The 21,945-nt window shown below is 39.7% G+C and overlaps 3 protein-coding genes across 4 annotated transcripts; 1 reads left to right on the top strand and 2 right to left on the bottom strand.

Annotated features, from left to right (window-relative positions):
- Positions 1 to 99: 99 nt before the first annotated feature.
- On the top strand, positions 100 to 9,187 carry eif3d (eukaryotic translation initiation factor 3, subunit D). Of its 2 annotated transcripts, none has more exons than XM_044181363.1 (16): positions 100 to 253; positions 1,532 to 1,657; positions 1,767 to 1,812; positions 2,300 to 2,436; positions 2,520 to 2,605; positions 2,779 to 2,851; positions 3,457 to 3,578; positions 3,664 to 3,796; positions 3,910 to 4,057; positions 4,820 to 4,950; positions 5,296 to 5,381; positions 5,660 to 5,789; positions 6,520 to 6,662; positions 7,776 to 7,968; positions 8,066 to 8,159; positions 9,068 to 9,187. In XM_044181363.1, exons 2-16 carry the CDS (start codon positions 1,535 to 1,537, stop codon positions 9,079 to 9,081), a joined length of 1,659 nt encoding a protein of 552 aa, XP_044037298.1. In that variant the 5' UTR covers positions 100 to 253; positions 1,532 to 1,534; the 3' UTR covers positions 9,082 to 9,187. The 2 variants fall into 2 exon arrangements, with proteins under 2 accessions (XP_044037298.1, XP_044037299.1); XM_044181364.1 differs by having other exon boundaries at positions 3,463 to 3,578.
- On the bottom strand, positions 9,175 to 12,462 carry LOC122868920 (amine sulfotransferase-like). Its single transcript, XM_044181366.1, has 6 exons — positions 12,170 to 12,462; positions 11,857 to 12,062; positions 11,124 to 11,250; positions 10,275 to 10,369; positions 9,926 to 10,097; positions 9,175 to 9,847 (listed from the first exon to the last, which is right to left on the bottom strand). Exons 1-6 carry the CDS (start codon positions 12,309 to 12,311, stop codon positions 9,738 to 9,740), a joined length of 852 nt encoding a protein of 283 aa, XP_044037301.1. The 5' UTR covers positions 12,312 to 12,462; the 3' UTR covers positions 9,175 to 9,737.
- An 859-nt stretch (positions 12,463 to 13,321) lies between these two features.
- On the bottom strand, positions 13,322 to 21,395 carry LOC122868917. The gene is made up of 4 exons (XM_044181362.1): positions 21,291 to 21,395; positions 17,353 to 17,937; positions 17,147 to 17,266; positions 13,322 to 15,104 (listed from the first exon to the last, which is right to left on the bottom strand). Exons 1-4 carry the CDS (start codon positions 21,308 to 21,310, stop codon positions 14,084 to 14,086), a joined length of 1,746 nt encoding a protein of 581 aa, XP_044037297.1. The 5' UTR covers positions 21,311 to 21,395; the 3' UTR covers positions 13,322 to 14,083.
- Positions 21,396 to 21,945: the final 550 nt, after the last annotated feature.

The following is a 21,945-nucleotide window of genomic DNA, read 5'->3' on the forward strand; positions in this document are numbered from 1 at the left end:
ACATAATATATATGTTAATGTATATTATTATATATTTATAACAAAGCTCTCTAAAGCCTCATAGCTGTCGTAATACAGCCGTGGGTTAACTGCACCTTCAGCATTATGACAGCTGCACTTGTAACACGGCAGGAGCTGCTTTCCGCTTTACGGCAGCTCGCCACTTCCTTTCACACCGGCGGTCTGTCGGGGATTTGCACCGTTAGAGGACCGGCTGGATTAAAAGGCCCGATAGGGTGTCACATCATTCACGGTAAGATTGCAGTAAAATATGTACAGATGTATGAAAAGTTTCCATTTTCAGTCGTGTTTTGAGCTAAATCGTAGCGAGTCCTGTGTTAGTGTATGTAGCCTGCCACCCAGTTAGCTTAGCCTAGCTAGCGCGGCCACCTGGCAGGATGACTAGCGTTAGCAATAGCCACCGTTAGCTAACTGAGCCGGACCCGCAAACAAATTCACGATCCAGAAGGTGATCCAGAAAAAAAGTTCAGTTCTCCTTCTTTGATTTAACATAATCGTTTGGTTCCGGTAAATGAGTTTTGTGCCCCAGTCGAGGTTCTTTAGATATTAGCAACGTCTGTTAGCATGTGACTGTACGAGTGAAGGTAACACTAAGCTAATGTTAGCCAGTGGTGCCAGATGTCAGCTGGTGTCGCTGCCTGATAAAGATGCTGTTAATGTCGTTGCAGTGGGCTTGATTAGAAGTTATACTCATAAAAAAAACGATGGATAAGTACTAAAACAAAAGCTTTTCTGGTTCTTACACTTCCCTTCTATTCAAGTCCTAGCCATCAGCTCCTCCTTACTCTTACGGATCAATAAAGGCCAATTGGGCTCTTATTCCAATGAAAGTAAAGTTTTCCATTTTGCCAACAATGTCTGCTGTTACTGTGGATAATAGTAGGAAGCAATGTGAACCAGTGCTCAAAGGATTAGTAGATTAACTGATTTGTCAGAAAATGAATTTACAACCATTTTGATCAGTGGTTAAGTAAGCCATTTATCGCAAAACAAAGCTGGACATTTTCTCTCTCCGGCCTGTCAGATGTGGAGATTTTCTCCCTTTCTTTGTTTTTTTATTTATGTATAATGAATATCTGTAGGTTTTAGTGTCTTAGTTGGACGAAACAAGCCATTTGAAGATGTCACTTTGGGCTCTGGGAAATTGTGATGAACATTTTTCACAAGTAAATCGTAATAAACAGCTGAATCAGTGAGGAAAATGATTGTTTGTTGCAGCCGTAGGTCCCAGTTCCACAAGTTGAACTTTTCTGTAGAGTTGTACCAACTTGTTGTTGGATGCTCAGGGGTCAATGATGACTAGCCCACTGCGCAAGCTGATCAGTGCCTATTTATTTTAGTGCATTGCTGGAGACGACAGTGCTGCTCGCTGGCTGAGACCCTGTGCATGTCTGGGATAGGTGCAACCTCCGCAGTTTAAGCCAAAACACTGTTTGTACATTGGTTGTCTGGACATACTTTTAGGCGACTGTTTGGTCACAGAAGTCTGTCTTTTTCACTCTGACTTCAGGCCATGGCCAAGTTCAACGCCCCCGTGATCCAGGACAATCCGTCCGGATGGGGTCCATGTGCGGTGCCAGAGAAGTTCAAAGACATGCCCTACCAGCCTTTCAGCAAAGGAGACCGTCTGGGAAAGGTTTGTTTTCTGACATTACGTGCTTATAAAGTTATCTGCTGAAAGATCCGAGTTGTCTTCAGTTTGTTTGCCCCGGTTTTCCTCACGTTGTGTGTTTTCTCTCTGTCAGGTTGCTGACTGGACTGGAGCGACTTATCAAGACAAGAGATACACAAGTGAGTAAGATATTTATACAAAATGTTCCTCGAATGTACATTTTATTTGGGCGGCCCACCCAGATTTATCTCCACCTAAAAATATTATGTAGTGTATTTTACTTCAAATGTCTGCGTGCGATTATACAGTTTAAAAACACAGATTGATTGAAAGGTCTGGACAAATTAACTATCTAATTAGAAGATTGGGAATTCACTACTTTTTGTCACCACAAATAAATGTGCAACATGTGGGAAACACCTGGCATTTCCTATATTTAAAGATCGAATTTTATTACAAGAAAATGTCCATGAGAGTGAGGCATTGGACCTTTTAAAATAACGTATTTATTTACATGTGATGCATTGTATTTTGTGCTTTTCACTACTGTTTAAAGAAGTGTTGAAATCTTTTAAACATAATTAGTTGGTTCCATAAAAGAGACACTGATTATTACGCGGTTTCAAGTTGATTTCTTAAGCAACTATGTATTTATTTTGTCTTCAGATAAGTATTCCTCTCAGTTTGGAGGCGGTAGTCAGTACGCCTACTTTCATGAGGAGGACGAGACGAGCTTCCAGCTGGTGGACACTGCCAAGACGCAGAAGACGGCCTACCAGAGGAACCGCATGAGGTTTGCTCAGGTACGACAGACCGATGCCGCAGAAACGCTGAATGTCATCCTTTGCCTCAAATGTGTCCCATAACATGATGTTTGTTTCAACAGAGGAATCTGCGCAGAGACAAGGACCGTAGGAACGTGACTCAGTTCAACATGCAGACGCTTCCTAAGAGCGCCAAGCAAAAGGAGAGGTGAGATTCTGTCACAGCTCTGCCTTAAAGAAACGTCCTGTTTTAGCTGGTTGTCAAGTGTTTCTTCTTTTGGGCTCCACACGAGAGAAGAAGGATCCCATCTGCACATTTCGTGTTGACTGCTGGTCGCGTTGTAAAGACTTCAGTTTAGCCTCAAGTTTGTGTCTTTTCAGGGACCGTATGCGTCTGCAGAAGAAGTTCCAAAAGCAGTTTGGTGTCCGTCAGAAGTGGGACCAGAAATCTCAGGTACTGATCGATTAATTGATTTTATTACTGGATTACAGCTGCGAGGATTAGTCGATTAATCGTTTTTATTTTTCAAGCAAAAATGCCAAAGATTTGCTGGTTGTAACTTCTCAAATGTAAAGATTTACTGCTTTTCTTTGTGATACATGACGGGAAAATGAATATCTTTGAGTCGTGGACTGTCGGCCGGACAAATAAGACATCTGAAGACGTCACCTCGGAGTGTGGGGAATTATAATGAGCATTTTTCACTGTTTTCTGGCATTTTATGGACCAAAAGATTAATCGAGAAAATAACTGGCTGATTAATCGATAATGAAAATGATTGTAAGCTACAGCCCTATACTGGATACACAAGACAATGATGAATTATGAATCTTTAGGGATAAAATGTTTGAGAAGTTGTTTCTGATCCCAGAATTTTAAAATATGGATAAAAATCTGTCGGAAGTATGCATTTGGTGAGTGAAGAAAGTCTCCTTGTATTCTTGTAGCAGGCTGTGTAGTCGATTCTTCTATTTAGGGTTTTTGGTAACTTGGATGTTTTTTCATTTCTTCCACTCGTACAACGCTCCCCCCCTCCCCCCCTGTCCATTTTCTTCAAGGCCCAGCTGAAGCCCAGAGATTCCTCAGTGGAGGTGAGGAGCGACTGGGAGGTGAAGGAGGAGATGGACTTCCCCAGACTGATGAAGATGAGATACTTGGAGGTGGCTGAACCTGATGACATGTAAGTGAAACTGACCTGCTCTTTGCCATCAGTCATTAAACTTGTTTCAGGGGGTAAAAACTTTTGTTTCCTGGTTCTCCTCCAGTGAGTGCTGTGGTGCTTTGGAGCACTATGATAAGGCTTTTGACCGGATCACCACCCGCAATGAAAAGCAGCTCAAAAGCATCAAGAGGATCTTCCACACTGTCACTACCACTGACGATCCTGTCATCCGCAAGGTATACAGTTTTTTACATAATCAGCTGTTTCAGTAAACACAACATAAACAATCTGAAGTTTGTTGTTTTGATTCTTTCTTTACAACAACGGGTATTTTTTGTTCTCTTTCCAGCTGGCTAAGACTCAGGGTAATGTGTTTGCCACTGATGCCATCTTGGCCACCTTGATGTGCTGCACGCGCTCAGTCAACTCCTGGGACATCATCGTGCAGAGAGTGGGCAACAAGCTGTTCTTTGACAAGAGAGACAACTCTGACTTTGGTGAGGCTTTGAGAGCTCTACTGACACCAGGGGCCACTTTCACAAATATATCTTTGACTGGTCTGCAGTGTTGGAACAGTGTTAGCTGGTTAGCCACCCTAACCTCCAGACTAATTAAGAGCCATGTCTCCATGGTAAAAATCAGTGACCAGTGTCCCCAAATGACAAAAAAAGAGGAAAGCATGCCTCATAGTTTGTGGTTTTAGAACAGGTTCTGGAGCGAGTAAAGAGAAGGGAAAGCGTTTAAAGAGAGCAGTAACCTGTTGGAGATATGCAGCAGCAGTAATCCTGAGTCTGACTCGTGTGTTAGCAGAAGTACTGATCCCTCCCGCATGAAGAAGCCACAGCAGCTCAGCTCTGCTACACGTCTGCATCGTGTTGAGATTTTATGTTTTTTTGTTTTGTTACACTCTTTGCTGAACTTTCTCAGTAAAATGTTCTTGTAGCTGTTGAATTCTTCCAGAAGACAAACATGTAACGTGGTTACTCGCTCAGCCATGTTTTTTAGTTTACCCAGACATCACGGCAAATTAGTCCTACTTAATGTAGTCAAGAACTGGACTGCTTTATATTTGAATATGAATTTTAGACATCTCTCCGAAGTCCGACTATTAATTTGTCAAAGTCTATCTTTGTGAGACCGGCCCTTGATTATAATCTGACATTACTGTTGGCTTTATTTATGCAGGAGCTTTACATTTTACCTCGCTGTTGTGTTGCTTTATCACCGAACGCTGTAACATCTGTAACTGCTCCTCTCAGATTTGCTTACCGTGAGTGAGACGGCCAACGAGCCACCGCAGGATGAGGGCAACTCCTTCAACTCTCCTCGTAACCTGGCGATGGAGGCCACATACATCAACCACAACTTCAGCCAGCAGTGTTTACGCATGGTAAGAACGCACACAGTATAAACCCCTAGCCAGGGCTAGCTGTTCCCCTCTGATTCCAGTCTTTGTGCTAAGCTAAGCTAACCAGCTGCTGGCTGTAGCCTTATATTTAACAGACAGATATATCAATTTTCTCATCCAACTCTCTGCCACAAAGCAAATAATTTACCAAAATGTCAAAATTTTGCTTTTAACCAGTGCCTCCAGTAGTACGTGGTTCGTCTGTAGTTGCAAGTTACACATGAGTTATTTTCCTTGAGGGCTCTTACACATAAGGGAATCCCTAAAACTTCCTAAATTGATTTTATTTTATGAAGATATGTCATGTTTTTGTTTTCTTTTATTCAGGGTGGAGAGCGGTACAAGTTCCCTGCCCCCAACCCATTTGTGGAGGAGGATATAGACAAGAACGAGGTGGCATCTGTAGCCTACAGGTGAGGCACTGAACCCCGCTGGTTACTTTACTGTCACCTCATAGTAAAGTCCAGTAACTTAAATCAAACTTGCATCTGTAATTCTGTGCAAAGTGTAAAGTACTTACGAGGTTGCAGCTACTTGTGTGTGGAATATTAGATTATTTTAATCGTATGAGCTCGTGATGAGGCTGTTGTAACATTAATAAAACTCTGCTGAACACACACTAGCATACATTGGTGTCACTGGATGTAATAACTGCTTCCTCTCACACTGATGGCTTGTTTTTGTGTTTTAGGTACCGTCACTGGAAGCTTGGGGAAGACATTGATCTGATTGTCCGCTGTGAGCATGATGGAGTGATGACCGGTGCCAACGGAGAAGTGTCCTTCATTAACGTCAAGACCCTCAACGAGTGGGACTCCAGGGTAAGAGCAAGCGTGAGGGGAAACTGGTTTAGTGGGTTCATCTTCACAGTAAAACACGATGTGAACTGCTGAATTTGTTCAAATGTTGTTTTTATTGATTTCCTGGTGTCATGCAGTAAATAGTTGTCATGACTGAACTTAACATAAAATTAATTTTGAGATCACTAGTCAGAAGTGTCTGTTTCTAAAGCTAAATATCCAGTGACCTAAATTCTTGTCTGTTCTTGTGTTTCCACAAGGGAGTCATGACCTGAGTAAATAGAGACTTAAAGTAAACTTGATAGTAGCAGTAAATCTCCCCAACAGTAAAGGACTTTGCAAGGTCCTTTTACTAGCAAGAGGCCAGTAGAGGCCAGTAGTTGCAAATCTACCAACCCAGGATGTCCAGACTGCTTGTGTTTTCACAATGGGAAGACTGAAGCTGAATTTCAGTTATTAGACTGTGGTAGTCCTAAAAAAATATTTAGGACACATTAAATAAGCATGACTCATGAATAATCAGCATTGAACTATAAACTATGACAAACTGGATCCAGCTGCTCTGTAGTGAAAATAAGTGAAAGTCTTAATTGTTACGTTTTTTTTAATTTCCAAAACTTGTGTGAAAATTCAAATGTTGATTCAGCCTCTGTAGTAAGCGGACCAATCCTATACGGACCCTTTACCTTTAGTGTCAGTTGAGTTGTTACTGTTAATGTTAAAAGCTTTTGTTGCTCTGCTCTATCATCAGCATTGTAACGGGGTGGACTGGCGTCAGAAGCTGGACTCTCAGAGAGGAGCCGTCCTGGCCACCGAGCTGAAGAATAACAGCTACAAACTGGCCCGCTGGACCTGCTGCGCCATGCTGGCTGGATCAGAGTACCTGAAACTGGGGTGAGGGTCACACACACAAGTGATTCTATCAGACTCCATCTATGGAAGAATACAGGAGATGAAGAGATGGAGGCCAGATCATAATCTTAGCATTTAGCTTTAGCAAGCTATGTTTTAGCTTCTACCACAGTGTCACCAGGAATATACCATCAGGTAAGACTGAGAGTTAATGTTCATAGTTTATTAGCATTCATAGATTTTCTGGAGATATAAATTCAGTTGCCAGTTTATTAGGTACACATGGCTAAAACTAATGCAGACTAATACAACAGTCCTGCAATAAATGTTACCTTCATGAAGGTTATAATGTTCAGTTCTTGTCGTATTAGACTGCATTAGTTTTAGCTAGGTGTACCTAATAAACTGGCAACTGAGTGTACATCTCCAAATAATCTATGAATGCTAATAAACTATCAACATTAACTGAAATGATCTTCATTGACACAGTGTCATTATGCTGAATGTCCTTGCTTGTATATTCTTGGTGACGCTGCAGTCGAAGCTAAAACATAGTTTTGTATATTTGTATAAGGCTCATCTAGGGAAGGGCATTACAGATTAGCTACGACTATAAATGCTGTGGTATGGGACATTGGTTCATGTTATATATTTGTCCCTATAAAAATAAACATACATACAACTTAAATAGGTGTTACCAATAATATATAGCGGACTGCTAGCATTAGCTTTGCTAAATTCATTGACAGGTGACACACTGGTGTGAGCAGGTTTCCTTTTCATTTTTATGTTACTTTCAGATGCCTGCTCTAAGAAGCAGGTTTATCAAGTTATCTTGGTAGATTTTCCTGAAACATCGTGGTGTAAAATATCAACTCCAGGTTTTACTCATTAGTGATCAGATCAGCACAAACACTGCCTGGAACAAAACCCATATGTCTGTGCTTTCACACTGTATACGTTTGCTCTGCTGGTTTCTGGGTTGGATGGCCATGATACAAAACTAATATGACTTTCAAGTGAGTAAAGCACAAACACATTCTGCCTGTTGTAAGGAAGGATTCAGTTACCTTGATAGAGACAGTAAGCACAAAGAGCAGTAGTTTGTTAAAGCTTGGACTCGCTGTAGTCATTGCATCATTTTGTGTTCTTCAGGTACGTGTCTCGGTACCACGCAAAGGACTCTGCTCGTCACGTCATCCTGGGCACCCAGCAGTTCAAACCCAACGAGTTCGCCAGCCAGATCAACCTGAGCATGGAGAACGCCTGGGGAATCCTCCGCTGTGTCATCGATATCTGCCGCAAGCTGGACGAGGGCAAGTACCTCATCCTCAAGGACCCCAACAAGGTGAGCCGTCAGTTACCATTCCTGCTTTGTTCTAAAGGTAGAGGCCGTCGTGAAGTGTTGAGCTGATGGGTCGACATTCTGCGTTTTTTGTCAACAGCAAGTGATTCGGGTGTACAGCCTGCCTGATGGGACCTTCAGCTCTGATGAAGAGGAGGAGGAAGAGGAAGATGAAGAGGATGAGGAGGAAGAAGGTGAGATTCAGCTGTTACTGCTACTTTTACTCCACATGTTAAGTACTTTAATATAATTTACATTTACAGTTTGAGCTTCTGTAGAGTTAAATGAAAATGTTTTGGTAACACTATTGTTGTTTTTTTAAAGATGACAAATTGTTTTATGCAGTTGATGGATGGGAAATCACTATTATTCACTTTAAGGCTGGGCGATATATCGAATTAAATTAAATTAAATATTTTGTTTTTGCTCAATTTGTAAAATGTCTACCTCGTGAAAACCGTGTTATTACAACGGGCACAACATGTTTATTTTCAGTCTACAAGTAACGTAGATAGCTGGCTATTAAAAAAACTGAACTCTGATCTGAGCTGTTTGTGTTTGTTGACACATCATCTCTGGTTAGACAGATTATTAAAGTGGACGTCTGTTTAGCACTAACAGTCCATAGCTGTATGGGTTAGCCTGTATTTTTTTAATGTGCATAATGATGACAGCCTTACAGGTGGTGCAGGTCTTTTTATAATCAATGCTTGCACATAAAATATTATATTTCAATCATGTTTCAGTCTTGTTGCATTTTGTAGAAATAAAATCAATTCAAATCGTGACTCGACCCCAAGCTTTAAAAAGAGAGATTTTATTTCTTTGCCATATCGCCCAGCCCTAATTCACAAAGTAAAACATCCCTGCACCCCTTTAAATTATTATTCTTGCCTGAGTACAATTTCAGGGGTCTGTTCCACGAACCAGGTTTACACAGTTATCAGGATAACTTGGCTAAAAAAATATAAATAAAATGTTCAAATAAATCCCTGAACATCAAATCTGCAGTTATCTGATAACTTTGAGAACCTGTTTCCATATTAATCCTGTTTTGTTTACTGATAGAAAACTGTTTTCTTTTCTCTTCTTCTCATTCTAGATGAAGAGAATTAAAGTGTGGATTCGGCTCCAGTAAACGCAGCAAGCCTTCACCAAACGTATAGAAACACAATTTAATTCCTTTTGACATTCAATAAAGACGACAGATTGGCCAACTGCATTTATTAGTGTTTTCTGCTCGTGTGTTCAGTTTTTTCCAAACATGGGTCTGAAAGCATTTTGTGATGCATAACAACAATTTACACATTAGGAGATACTGTATATGATTGATTGATTGCCCCAGACACACAAATCATCAAAAGGATAAAAACACAATAAAGTCCAAAGGCTTATTTCCATTGTGGTCCTTTTTGGGGAGGTAGGGGGTAGGATCATCGTGAAAAGACAGCCAATTGGCTTCTAGCAGTCCTAAACATACATCATTTAATTTGAAAAGAAAGATCAATCACAGTAACAATGTATAACAAAATTAATCCATAAACATTCCAATATACAGTTACGATAAAATACCGCACTGGTCCCAAATTCCTCAATTGAAAAAAATGCCTGGAACATCAATCTTATAAATGTTTCATCGCAGATCTTCCAATCACAATCTTCACGATACAGTGTATAATAAAATTAATGATGCAAGGCACAGTGCCAGTGCATTTTGGGGTTTTTAGCTTTAAAGGAATAAGAACATCTTATGATTGGTGTGGCTGCTCTGCTTATTCCCAGATGAACTTCAGAGACATATCACCGAGTCTCTCCTGAAGGAGTTGATCCACTCTTTCACTCTGCGCGGCAGTAAAGGTGTTCTTCCAGTCACCGATCTTACCTGTAATGAAAAAACAAAAACTGGACCTGATATCTGTTTACACGTTTCTGCACAGGAGCTGCAGTTATGATCCGTTACCTTTGCGCATGAAGTCTCCCCTCAGCTTCTCTTGTGGCAGAAACTCATAGTTGGCTTTTGAGTCTTTCTTCATGTTCTTAAATGTAGATTTTTCTACAACTTGCTCAATGGCTGCTTCACTCAGGTTTTTCCCTAAGAAAATGCAGATCTTAGTTACTGCCGCCTTCAGGTCCTAAAAGCAGAAGCAGAAGCCCAATAGAGAGCAAGTTTAAATGCTGACAAAGACTCTATTATTCTTTTAATTCGAATTTTATTTTCAAATGAACATGGCTCTTTTTAATTCATAGTATTAAATGGATTTGTACACTCCAAGCTACACAACTACAGGAGGAAAAAAAACACATCTTACCAAAACCATGTCCTCATAGGTTAGGAAGAGGATGTTGTACTGGTCTCTCTTTGAATGCCACACCCTGATGTGGTCGAACCAGGATGATGCTCCAACTGTATAATGGTATAATGTGTCCCTTAATTTAGTGTCCCAAAAGAATGCAAATCCAACCAACATGGTACAATAAAAGCCACTACTTTGGTCCAGACTGAAATATCTCAACATCATTGACTGGATTGCCATGAAATTTCGAAGCCATTCATGGTTCCCAGGGGATGAATCCTTTTGTGATCCCCTTTCCTTTGAAGTAGCGCCACCAGCAGGTTGACATTTGTGATTGTGTCAAATGTCTTGTCAACTGCTGGATTTCCGTGACATTTTTTGTTCACACATTCATGTCCCCCTCAGGATGAATTGTAGTAACTTTGATGATTCCTCTAGCGCCATCATCAGGTGAAATTTTCACTTTGTCCGATACTTTGTATTATGACCAAAATACCTGCAAAACTAATGACATTCAGCCTCAGCTATACTTTGTTAGTGTTAATTAGCAAATGTAAGGATGCTACATTACACTACCATGACGACGTGATCATTCAGCAGTGAAGGAACCAATACTTACCTGGAAGTGTCCTCGGCCAAAGATTTTAAAAGATTTAAAATTTTAAGTGTTGTCAATATTAAATTGTTGATGAAAATGTTCAAGATCAAGTGCTCTGTATCTGCAGGTACTGTCAACACAAACACACAATCCACACTTTTTTAACATAAAATTAAAAAATCTTTCTGTCAATTCCAAATAATCAGATGGTTATCAATTAAAAATTATCAGCACTGGACTCATCATCCAACTCTGAGGTACCTCACCGTTGCCCATCAAAAACTCCTCAAAAAAGTGCTCAAAGCTCTTGGGAGTCTCCAGGTCGCCACAGACGCTACTGAAGTGGTAATAGGAGACGATGTTGTCCTTTGGATTACGCATCACATAGATAATCTGACATAAAAACAAACAACAATCAGCACAGAGATGAAACCAATACATACTATTTTCTCCTCCATGCCAAACTCCATTCAAATAATTCACTATTTAATGATAGCTTAATTTGTATCTTGGGAACATACAAAAATTCCTCACAGGAAAAAAAAAAGATTGCTAAATCACAAATTTTAACCTTGTATCTCATAATTACAGCTGAAACAATTAGTCAATCATTGAATAGTTGATCGACAGAAAAAATGTATCTGCAACTATTTTGATAATTAATGGCCTAAGTATAAAACAAATTGTCAGAAATGCCAATCATAGTGATCATTCCAGCTTCTCTAATTACATTATAGTAAATTAAATATCTTTGGGTTTTGGACTGTTGGTTGAACAAAAAATGCAATTTTACGATGTTCTGGGAAATGATTGTGGGCTTTTCTGACACTGACACCAAACGGTTAATACCTTAATCGATAAAATAATCGGCGGATTAATTTGTTGAAACCCTTCTCATAATTGTAGTTTACCACAATATATTTATATGTTTTTTCAGATTATAATATATTTTTAAACTTTTATTTGCCTGGCAGGATTGGACTTCCATAAAATACTGACCTTTGCCTTCTTGTCCTTTAGTCCCGGAGGCATGAGAGCCGGGGTGAGGTGAGAGGCGAAGAGCCGTGGAGAGGGTCGTAGGGCGTAATCTTCTCGACCCTCCCTGTACTCCAGCCATGGCATCTGCTCCAAGTTGTTTGGATATTCATTCAGACCCCCGTCTAACTCACAGATGGAGATGATGATCTGCTGAGTCCATATAGTGCCTGTGGGGGGAATTATGAGACATCATACCTGATCAGTAAATCTGTTGCCAGCCAGGACAAAACTGTAAATGCAAATAATGTGATACAGGAGAGTTTGTCACACTGACCTGACTTTGGATAAGTGACGAGGAATATGTCGCTATCTCGAATTTCAAAGCTTTGGAGTGAATCAATGTACTCTGCAGTTGTGTAACCGATGGCAAAGTTGTAGTTTTTATACCTGCAGAGAAAGTCGGTGATCTGCTCCATATTACTTATGAATCACACAGAAAAATGTTTGCATAAGAGACCAGAGAAGAACGGAAAAACCTCACAGGTACAGTAGCTGGACTCTGGACTTGTGCGTGTTATTGGCTGCTGGCTTATATGTGAAATACTGACAGCTGGGTACACACTGCCACCAACAGGAAGCTTGAAATATAGTGATTGTATATATAGAATATAGTGATTTACAGGCATACTATCTATTGGAACCTGTCACTTTTCTATTATTATATTATGTATTTATAAATCAGACCCAACTCAGAATAGTTGAGTTTGTGCTGAAAAAAGGATACCATGCATGCGGGGTATGGACAGTTTAAACAGTTAAAACAAAGACAAATATGAATGTATAGAAAGTCTGCTACAATGAACCAAAATTAACCTGGACTCCAGAGGGTTAAAGGGAGGGACAATAAATAATTATTACTTTAATATTTAAAGTACTTTCAGCTTACTTGAGTGTTATCTTACTTTATTTCAATTGTTATTAAACTTTTTAAAATCTACCTTTTCCAATCTTCTCAATTTTTGCCTCATTTTTAGCCACACTAGCAGCATTAAATTCTGTACAGATATTCATGGTCCCCAGAGGATAAAACCTACTAACTTTGGTGACCCGTGACCTCTCCTGTAGCGCCACCAGCAGGATTTTAGAGAAATGTCTTGCCAAATATTGGATGGTTTCTGTGAAATATGGTACAGACACTCATGGTCCCCAGAGGATGAATTCTTATGACTTTGTTGATCCCCTGACTGTTCCTGTTGCCCCACCAGCAGGTCAAAGTTTTCACTTATTCTGTGAAATATCTCAACATCTGCTTGATGGATTGGCACAACATTTTATACGGACATCCATGATTCCCTGGTGATGAATCCTGCTGGCAATCATCTTGATGAAGATTCCCATTATCCCTCCCCTACTTTTAACTTATAAAGCACCTAATCCAAAGATAGAGGCTTTAAAACAATAAAAGAATCATGAACACACCACATTGTACATGAGAGGTTACTGTTTATTACTGTAAATGCTAATGTATGTGCACAGAGTTTACATTTATTTGGATTTATTTACTGTAATATAGCTCTTTCATGAAGTCAGGAATACAGAAGAGAGCTAAGTACATGTTGAAACTGGTGTTAGAGATAGATTACCTTGTAAAATTAAGCATTGCAACAATAAGACATTTCAAAGATAAGCAAAACAGGTAAACCATAGCTTTTTAATAACTGATCCAATTTATCACATTCTGTAAAGCAAAAAATAATAATAATTCAAATCCAACAATGGTATAATTTGACTTCAGTGATGATAAAAGCATAATTGATAATCTAATCTAAAATATCTTCAGCTAATCAGTAAATGTTAGTTTACGGTAAGTGAACTACATTAAGCAGCTACAACTCTAAGGTTAACAACCAACATAATTTTATTTTCACATACAATGATTATTAGTTAAAGCATTTATTACTAAATGTCATATGCATAAGTACTCAAGTAATCTTCATAGCTGCAAAAACTACAGTATATAAACTTTGACAAGGAACAAAAGACATGGCTATATAATCATTAAAAAATTGGACAGAGTTAAATGGTTTACGTCCTAAGAATCGCAGCTATTTAAGGATTAAGGATACCCTGGAATGATTGAGGATGATCAGTGATTTTGTGCCGTATGCAGGATTCTTTTATAAAAATGGATTTACAAAAAGGCACACTGTGAGTGTTGCCACATGCAGTACTGTCTGTTTACTGAGCACTATTGTGTGTTTTTCTTTTGTTTTTCATCCACTTCATCAGATGGAAATTCTTCTGTTTCTCTTTGTTTCCTCAGCTCACTCTCCAGATAAAATGGCGTCTCCAGGATAGCTCGGTTCTTCTCTGATGTCAGCAGGCCTTCACACAGGGAGTCATGGATCTTCTGCCATGAGTCCATCTCTGAGCGCCACAGTGCAGATCTGGCTCTGATGAACTGTGAGACTTCAGTCTCGCTGCCTTTGGCCAGACTGATGCTGTCTTTACAGATGAAGAAGATATCCATGCCAACGAAAAGAGCATTGACTGCGATGAGACCGGCCCTGGCTGACTTGGAGAGGGCAAGAGACCCTTTGACTGCTGCCTGACCAATATCTGGGATATCTGAGGCCACCCTGGGCACGTTACATAATGCTTTTCCTTCCTGGGCCACCACCTTGCCAGCACTTGTAATAAGCTCTTTACTTTTCAACAACTTAACAGCAGAGGCAGCATCAACAAGCGAATCAATGCCTTTCAGGACAACACCAGCTTTACAAAGCACCTTGCCTACTCCCACAGCCACACCTATCCGGCTTGTTTCCTGTTTGGCTATTTGATTGGTCACCTCCTCCAGATAATCCTGGAGACTCTGCACATCCTCCATGAAGCTCTGGAAGACTTCACTGGCTTTCTTTTGATGTTTACAGTTTACTCCGATCTCTGTGGCTGTGGTGACAACACTGTTGACTCCGCTGGTAATTCCCATCCCTACCCCGGTCATTGTCAGCGCTAGAGACACCCCTGCTGTTACAGGAATTAATGCCAAACCAATGATGGAAAGCACACCTCCAATCGCCCCCACTGAGCTGCCTGCCACACTGGAGATCTTTGCCCCCTTATTCATCCTGTCTAGCTGAACAGCACTCTCCTCCAGGTCTTTTAGAAACTCCAGCATCCTGGGCTGTCGCTCGCTGAACTCACTGATGAAGCCAGAACATGATTCCTCCGGAAACAAGAATACCGTCCGGAAATGCTGGTTCATCCTGATAAAGAGGAAAGACAACATTAAAGCTCAATAATCAATATTTTTTTATCTTTGGCCCATAGACTTTGTATTGGGATGATGTCACACACTTTACAATCACTTTTCTGGGCTCTGGGAAAGTTTTACAAATATAAAACCAAAGAGTTGTAATTGACTTTGCAGTTCAAAGTGTCCTGTCAACAGTTTTACAGACGTCTCTTTTATAATGGTGGTCTATGGGGAAAAAAATTTCTGGGCTGAGTGGATTATTTTGATGCAATACTGTGAGTGGTCACTAGGACAAATTGGCAGCAAAGCTGAGCGGCAGCACCGTGTCAATGGATGTATTCTTAGAACTGGATCCCGGACCCAAAGATGGTGCCTATTCAGTCCAATGAGAATTGCTCATCTGTTGCATATGCCAAGAAAAGTTTATATCTTCTGGGTTTACTTCCGGAGGGATTCGGCCCATAGACTTTACATTGTAATGATGTCATGGATTTTTAAATCACTTTTCTCGGCTTGAAGAAATATAAAACCTACATGGATCAAAAATTCATGATAGAAAGAGTCATAATTGACCTGGTTTGCAGTTCGAGCTGTCCTGTCAACAGTTTTACAGACGTCTCTTTTATAATGGTGGCCTATGGGGAAAATGCTTTTTGGCCATGCTGTATCCAGGTCTTATTATACATCCATGGCCGTATCCCACAAGTATATGCCTTTATATCAAAGTCTTCTTCTTCACTGCCTGTAAATGGGGGCATTGCTACATTTCTTGGCACATTACCGTCATCAAACGTCGATCAGTGGAATAGCGTGAAACCAACAGGCAGGATGTGAATTGCGCTGCTTGCTTGCAAATGCATGTGTCCTTGTGAGCATGCATGATACAAACAAAACAAGGGCTCACTTATAAAAATCTTGCTCTGTAGCAGTACTTGTGGTCAAAAACTCCACAAAGTATCTTTAAAAACACAAGTTTTGTAATAATTTTGAATAAAAACAAACTTATTATATTATAGTATTTTTAGATTTGATGAAACTATCTGTTAATGAAAACAGTTATCAAAGAATATATATATACAGTATATATATATATATAATATTAAAGAAAGTTTGTGCAGTGATCCACCACCTTCATTCTTTAACTTTGTATTTCAGACTAATTGATCCAATTCAAGTAGTTTTGAACCATCTGCCCAGATGTTTGAAATTTAATTGATCAACTCTTCGTAGCATTCATATTTTTCACATGTGTCTTTATGTATAAGTATTTGTATGTACTTAATAATCTCCATGATGTTTTTAGAATATTTTTTCATTCACTTTTCAGATTGAAGTATGTGAAATTTTTCTTGTCATAAAGAACAGCTCATATGTAAAGCCAACTACTTTTTCTTCAAGATGAAAAAATAGCTCATCTGTGCCAAATAATTATTATTCATTTTTAACCTTTCATTTATTTTTATTTATTCGTTCTATTGTCTTTGATTGTATGTTCCTTGTCTTCTACTCACTCTTGTACTGTATTTCTTGTTTGTATCATCTTGTCTGCTTGATGTTAATGATTACACTTAATTGTATTTGAGATTTATTTCCTTCACATTGGGGAAGACTTTATATGAGCCTCCCTAGGCTTCCTTTCTCCTCTACACATATACATACATACAAACAAACAAAAACAGTCAACATTATTCATAGGGACTATTTAAGTTTAGTGTACGTTTATTTCATTTATATAGCACAATAGGTTTTGGTGCAAAGTGCTTCACAAAGATAAATATATATGTATACACATACAGGCATACAATCCTATATGTGATAAACAGATGTTGTGGAAAGATAAAGCAAGATTAAAATGGGAAGAAGTTAAACACAAATTTTAAGACCCAAGGAATCAGATAAAAAATATTTCTTGTATAGAAAGTACAGTTCCAATGAAAACTGTGACGTTTGTGGATTATCCAGAGTAACCAGGATATTGTTCTGCCACTGAACTGTGTTGACATGATATTATAACATTTGGCCCCAAACAAACCATACATGTGTAATGCTTACCTGATTTCATCGAGCTGATTAATGTGATGAAGCATCCTTTGTACATCATCTTCGGAGAAATCCACATCGAGGTTTACCAGAGTTTCTTTGTTCATCTTCAGGCTGAAGTCACTGAAGGAGCTGTGAAAGACACAGACACTTACTTCCTGAAATAGATTTTTATTTTGAAAAATGTGCAAATTTGTTATGAAGAAGTGTCAGTTTACCTTTTCTCTAACTTCTCACAGATTTTCTGGGTGGTCTGAATGTATTTGTCCAGCTGATATGACAGCACTTCCACATTCTGAAGTTTGGGAAGGAAGAAGACACTTGCATCTCTTCTAAACTCGAGGAGGAATGGGCAGATCAGCCGTGCAGCGGTGATGACAACCTGAACATGTTCAAGGCTGATCCCTTTGGGCAGACGTAACACCTGGTTCTCCTCCATGAACACATGAAGTGAGGTGACCGCCAGCTTCTCCACTGCATCCAGGAAGTACTCGAGCGTCTCCAGGCCTCCCAGAGTGTCCTTCAGCACAGCAGCCAGCTTCTTCTCCAGCTCTGCATGCCTGCTGCCTGCAGTCATCTGGGTTGCCCTGTCCTTCATATATTTCCACATAGTATTACCTTTGCTCTTTGCCTTTTTAGCATGGTTGGTTTTGTCAGCTCTGTCTTTGATGTCATTTATCACGAGTAACTCTGTCTCCCTCCCAAGCATCCATGCAGAGTGCTCCTTAATGAATCCTCTCACTGTGTCAATGTGGCTGAGGGTATCTGCGGTGTAGCAGCACAAGGCCTCCTGTAGTTCCTTTCTGTAAGACAAAACATCATCCAGTTTGTAGATTAATCAATTCAGTTCAATTCAATTTAAAGGGGCTTTATTGACATAGGAAACAGACATTTACATTGCCAAAGGAGGTGTGAAATAACAACAACAAAAAATAAATAAATGTACATAAACAGAAGGATTTTGCTGTTATAAATATATATATATATGCAGATAAGGAAAATAACTTAAAATAGAAAAAAATGTAGACTGTGTGAGAACTATATAAACACTGCAACATTTTTTAATGAATGTGTGTTTGTGTGTGTGTGTGTGCGGGTATTACTAATGTTATGGGGACATAAATCTGTTTACACAGTCACATTGTGGGGACTTGCCTTCCTTATGGGGACAAAATGCAAGTTGCCATAACATATCATTGAATTTTAGGGTGAAGACTTTAAGGTTAGGGTTAGGTTTAGGCAAGTAGTGGTTAGGGTTAGGGTTACGTCTACAGGGAATGAATTTAAGTCAATGTAATGTCCCAGAAAGTGATGGAAACATGACTGTCTGTGTGTGTGTGTAGGTCATTCACTGTCCCTCAGCTTGTGGCATGTTGATACATACTAGGCAGCAGGATATGCCCTGTCTCCTTCTCCTAGGAGTATTTTTAATGTTGAGAGCTCATTTAGCTCTTTGAAACTACAGAGTCAAACTTGTTAAGGTAATTGTTCCTTATTTCATTGAATGTTTTACATGGTAGGAGGAACCAAGCGGCAACCCCCGGGGCTGAAAGATGAAGCCAACTCGAAAGGGCCAAATACTGCAGTTCATCAAATGGCCACTTGAGGCTGGCTCCAAAAGCGAGTCAATGCCCATAGAGCCCCGTGTTAAAATGTCCAACTTTACAGCAGAAATAAACATGTTTACAGCCTGGTACAAAAAACGGTTTTGATCTCTGTAGCTAATTTCCCCGTTCATGACAACTGTGAGGGGGGTGAATTTTTTTATAACTCACCCGTTTAAATTATATTAAGGCTTAAATTAAAGTTCTACATAATTAAGGACGTCGGCTTTGGCGGCTTTGAGTGACAGGTGGGTGCCCTCTCAGGTGGCTAGCTGCTAGGTGGTTTGGCTACCAGGCTTCATTCAGCTCCAACTCTTTGCCCATTTTTGGATTAGCCGGAGTCAGGGACTGCCAAGATGGCGACGGCCGGAGCTCTTCAGAAACCTATGGGTGACGTCACGGACACTACGTCCATGTTTTATACATTACACATGGGAAGAAGTGCATCTCTGTCTCAACCTCACATGTCGACCACATATTCTATTTTTTTTTGATTGCCAAGATTTTTTGTGTCTTCCTTTTTCGATTTTCAGTTTGTGGTCCCTGAGTCTGTACTTGGTCAGGATCTGTCTCTGCTTTCTATCTCTGACAGCAGAGAGATATTCTGCCAATTCATCATCTCTTTTTAGGGCCAGATAACATTCTCATCTACTTTGGCTTTTAGTTTCTTCTTTCCAATGGTACAAATAGGTTTCTTTACATTGTGTTATAAGTTGGTTTACTCTGATTGGTGTTTGGAAAGCAGCGTTGTTGTGAGACTGGTCAGAGTGTGTCTGAGGGGGGGCAGTTAGTCTCAGCACCAACTGACATAGGGGTCTTTTCTGGGCTCAGCTCTTGGGTTTGGAACGGAGAGTGTCTACATGCATTTGTTGGTGTTTTTCTGTGTAAAGGTAAAATGTATCTGCAGAATTCTGCATGTAAAGATTCTGTTGGATGTTTGATCCAACTGGTATAACTATGATGACTGAGTGGACCTCATATGTCGCTACCATACAGCGCCGATACATGGGGTGCGCACGCCACCAGGCGAGCCACCAGGCGAGCCATCAGGCGAGCCACCGGGGCGCCCCAACTCTATCAAATATTTTAAACCATATTTTAATTGGAATTTGGAAATCATAAAATTTTCTCTTAATTGCTTTTAGATCTCTTTGAGCTTTTTCTTTTAGTGCATTCACTGCCATGTTGAAACTCCCTGATGCTGTTATGGTTATACCAAGGTCAGTATAACTCATACTGTGTTCAATGATATGATTATTAATGGTAAACTGGTATTTGTTCTCCTGACATCTGGGGCGTTTTTGAAAAATCATGACATTAGTCTTCTTCATATTTACTGCCAGGGCCCAGTTCTGACTTTTCTAATATGTCCAGCTGTTGCTGTAGTCCTTGTTCAAGTAGGAGACAGTAGAACAAGGTCATCAGCGTAAAACAGAGACTTCAACTCTCTTTCTAGGAGGGAGAGGCCAGGAGCAGCATATTAATCCAACTGTGCAGCAAGTTAATTTATATATACATTAAATAAAGCCTTAAATTGCAGCCATGACGAACACCTCGTCTCTGGGTGAAGGATTCAGTTTGTTTGTCTCCAATTTTAACAGCACACCTATTTTCCAAATACACTCATTTAACCAGATCATACATTTTGCCCCCATACCGCAATGTAGAAGTCTGTAATAGAGCCTTTCATGCCAAATAGGGTCGAAAGCTTTTTTTAAAAATAAATAAAGCAAGTGGATATCTTATAATAGTTAATTGTTTTTGATAGTTATTAACAACTATTTACAACTATTTGAGAACATTTTGCACTATATTCTGCATGTCAAAGCAGCGACAGCAACCACACAGTAAACAGGAACTAAGCATGAGAACTGAAAGGAGATGAGAGGAAGAGACAACGCCTGAATGTGTCAATATTCACACCTCCCTTTCTCTCGCTTGCCACATGAGCTCTCTATCTCTCTCTGCTGCAAGTCTGCATCACACTTTTTGTCAATTAATTGTTTTTGTAATGCCTAGTTTTAGGGGGTGTTGAACACACTGTTCAACCATGTACTCCATGTATTTGTTTGTGCCTGTTCTTGTAACTGCCCATAAAATGGAAAGTTCAAATTTTTCAAATATGTCTTAAAACAACACTCACATGCCCATATGAACACTGAAAGAGTTTTTGCTTACTGTTAATGCTGGACATTAAGAGATCCCTTCCTAACGTGCTTCCAATGCAAGTGATGGGGGACTAACTCCACAGTCCCTTTTTTGTATGAAGATGTATTCCAAAGTTTATCTGAAGCTAAATTGAGTGGATATATTCCAAAGTTGCTGTCCTTTTAGTGTGAAACTTTCATACTAAAAAGTGTAACTTTGCATGATACGTACTTTTAAAACTCTTGAACTTTGGAAAATGTTGTTGCACAGAATGAGGAATGTGGACACAGTTCTTAACACAAAGCCATATGCAGACTTCTTTAATTTTATTCTTTTTTAACTTTTGTTTTCATATTCTTATGTAGTTAAATGCAAAAGAAATCTAAAAAATGACTTGAACCTACCTTGCCATTTCTCCACTCATGTTACTGTCATCAGTTTCATATGTCACGTTTTGGAGGGCAGAAAGAAACTCTTACTTGTGTGCATCACAACTAACCACACCCGTTTCCAGTAAGTGATTTGGATATACACATCTTTGAATGCGCCACAGCACACGAGCACTTGAAATGAGTGCCGGTTTTGCACATTTTGGTGTCCTATACAGGCCAGATGTTCACTGCCGCTCCAGAGGGGACTGATCTGTTCATTATAATATTTTATAACAATCATAGTACTTTTATAATCTTCTGTCATTTACAATTTAACTTCATTCAGCTGTCCTCATCTTTTCTGCCTCATGTCATCAACATCTGTCATGAACAATAGGGCACTCAGGATATGATTATGGGTCTGTATGTTTTGATAGTTTGTTTAGTGGATTAAATCCAAAGTGGAAGAAACGAGAAAAAGAAAGAATTCTCCTCATTTTGTTTAGCTATATGTACAAAACCAAAATAGACAGTGGCAGAAACAAACTTAATTGGCTATTCCACCTGTGGGCGGGCTTACTCCTGTTACTCCGCTCTGGCAATTGTTTTCGCTGTGCCGCCTTCAAAGTATGAGTTCCCTACTCTCCTCTTTCTGTCCAGTCAGATGTATTTAAGTATTTTTTAAATA

Source organism: Siniperca chuatsi, linkage group LG21, assembly GCF_020085105.1.
Source record: "Siniperca chuatsi isolate FFG_IHB_CAS linkage group LG21, ASM2008510v1, whole genome shotgun sequence".
Lineage (NCBI taxonomy): Eukaryota > Metazoa > Chordata > Actinopteri > Centrarchiformes > Sinipercidae > Siniperca > Siniperca chuatsi.

Excerpts from the sequence above, each read along its gene's own strand:
- LOC122868917 (XM_044181362.1), bottom strand. The coding sequence starts at position 21,310 with ATGAGTGGAGAAATGGCAAG. Across the intron at positions 17,938-21,290 it reads ATGAGTGGAGAAATGGCAAG|AAAGGAACTACAGGAGGCCT; the intron begins GTAGGTTCAAGT and ends TTTGTCTTACAG. Across the intron at positions 15,105-17,146 it reads AATCAGCTCGATGAAATCAG|GATGAACCAGCATTTCCGGA; the intron begins GTAAGCATTACA and ends CCTCTTTATCAG.
- LOC122868920 (XM_044181366.1), bottom strand. The coding sequence starts at position 12,311 with ATGGAGCAGATCACCGACTTTCTCTGCAGGTATAAAAACTACAACTTT. Across the intron at positions 12,063-12,169 it reads CGTCACTTATCCAAAGTCAG|GCACTATATGGACTCAGCAG; the intron begins GTCAGTGTGACA and ends TTCCCCCCACAG. Across the intron at positions 9,848-9,925 it reads GGGAGACTTCATGCGCAAAG|GTAAGATCGGTGACTGGAAG; the intron begins GTAACGGATCAT and ends TTTTCATTACAG.
- eif3d (XM_044181363.1), top strand. The coding sequence starts at position 1,535 with ATGGCCAAGTTCAACGCCCCCGTGATCCAGGACAATCCGTCCGGATGG. Across the intron at positions 1,813-2,299 it reads TCAAGACAAGAGATACACAA|ATAAGTATTCCTCTCAGTTT; the intron begins GTGAGTAAGATA and ends TTTTGTCTTCAG. Across the intron at positions 3,579-3,663 it reads GTGGCTGAACCTGATGACAT|TGAGTGCTGTGGTGCTTTGG; the intron begins GTAAGTGAAACT and ends GTTCTCCTCCAG.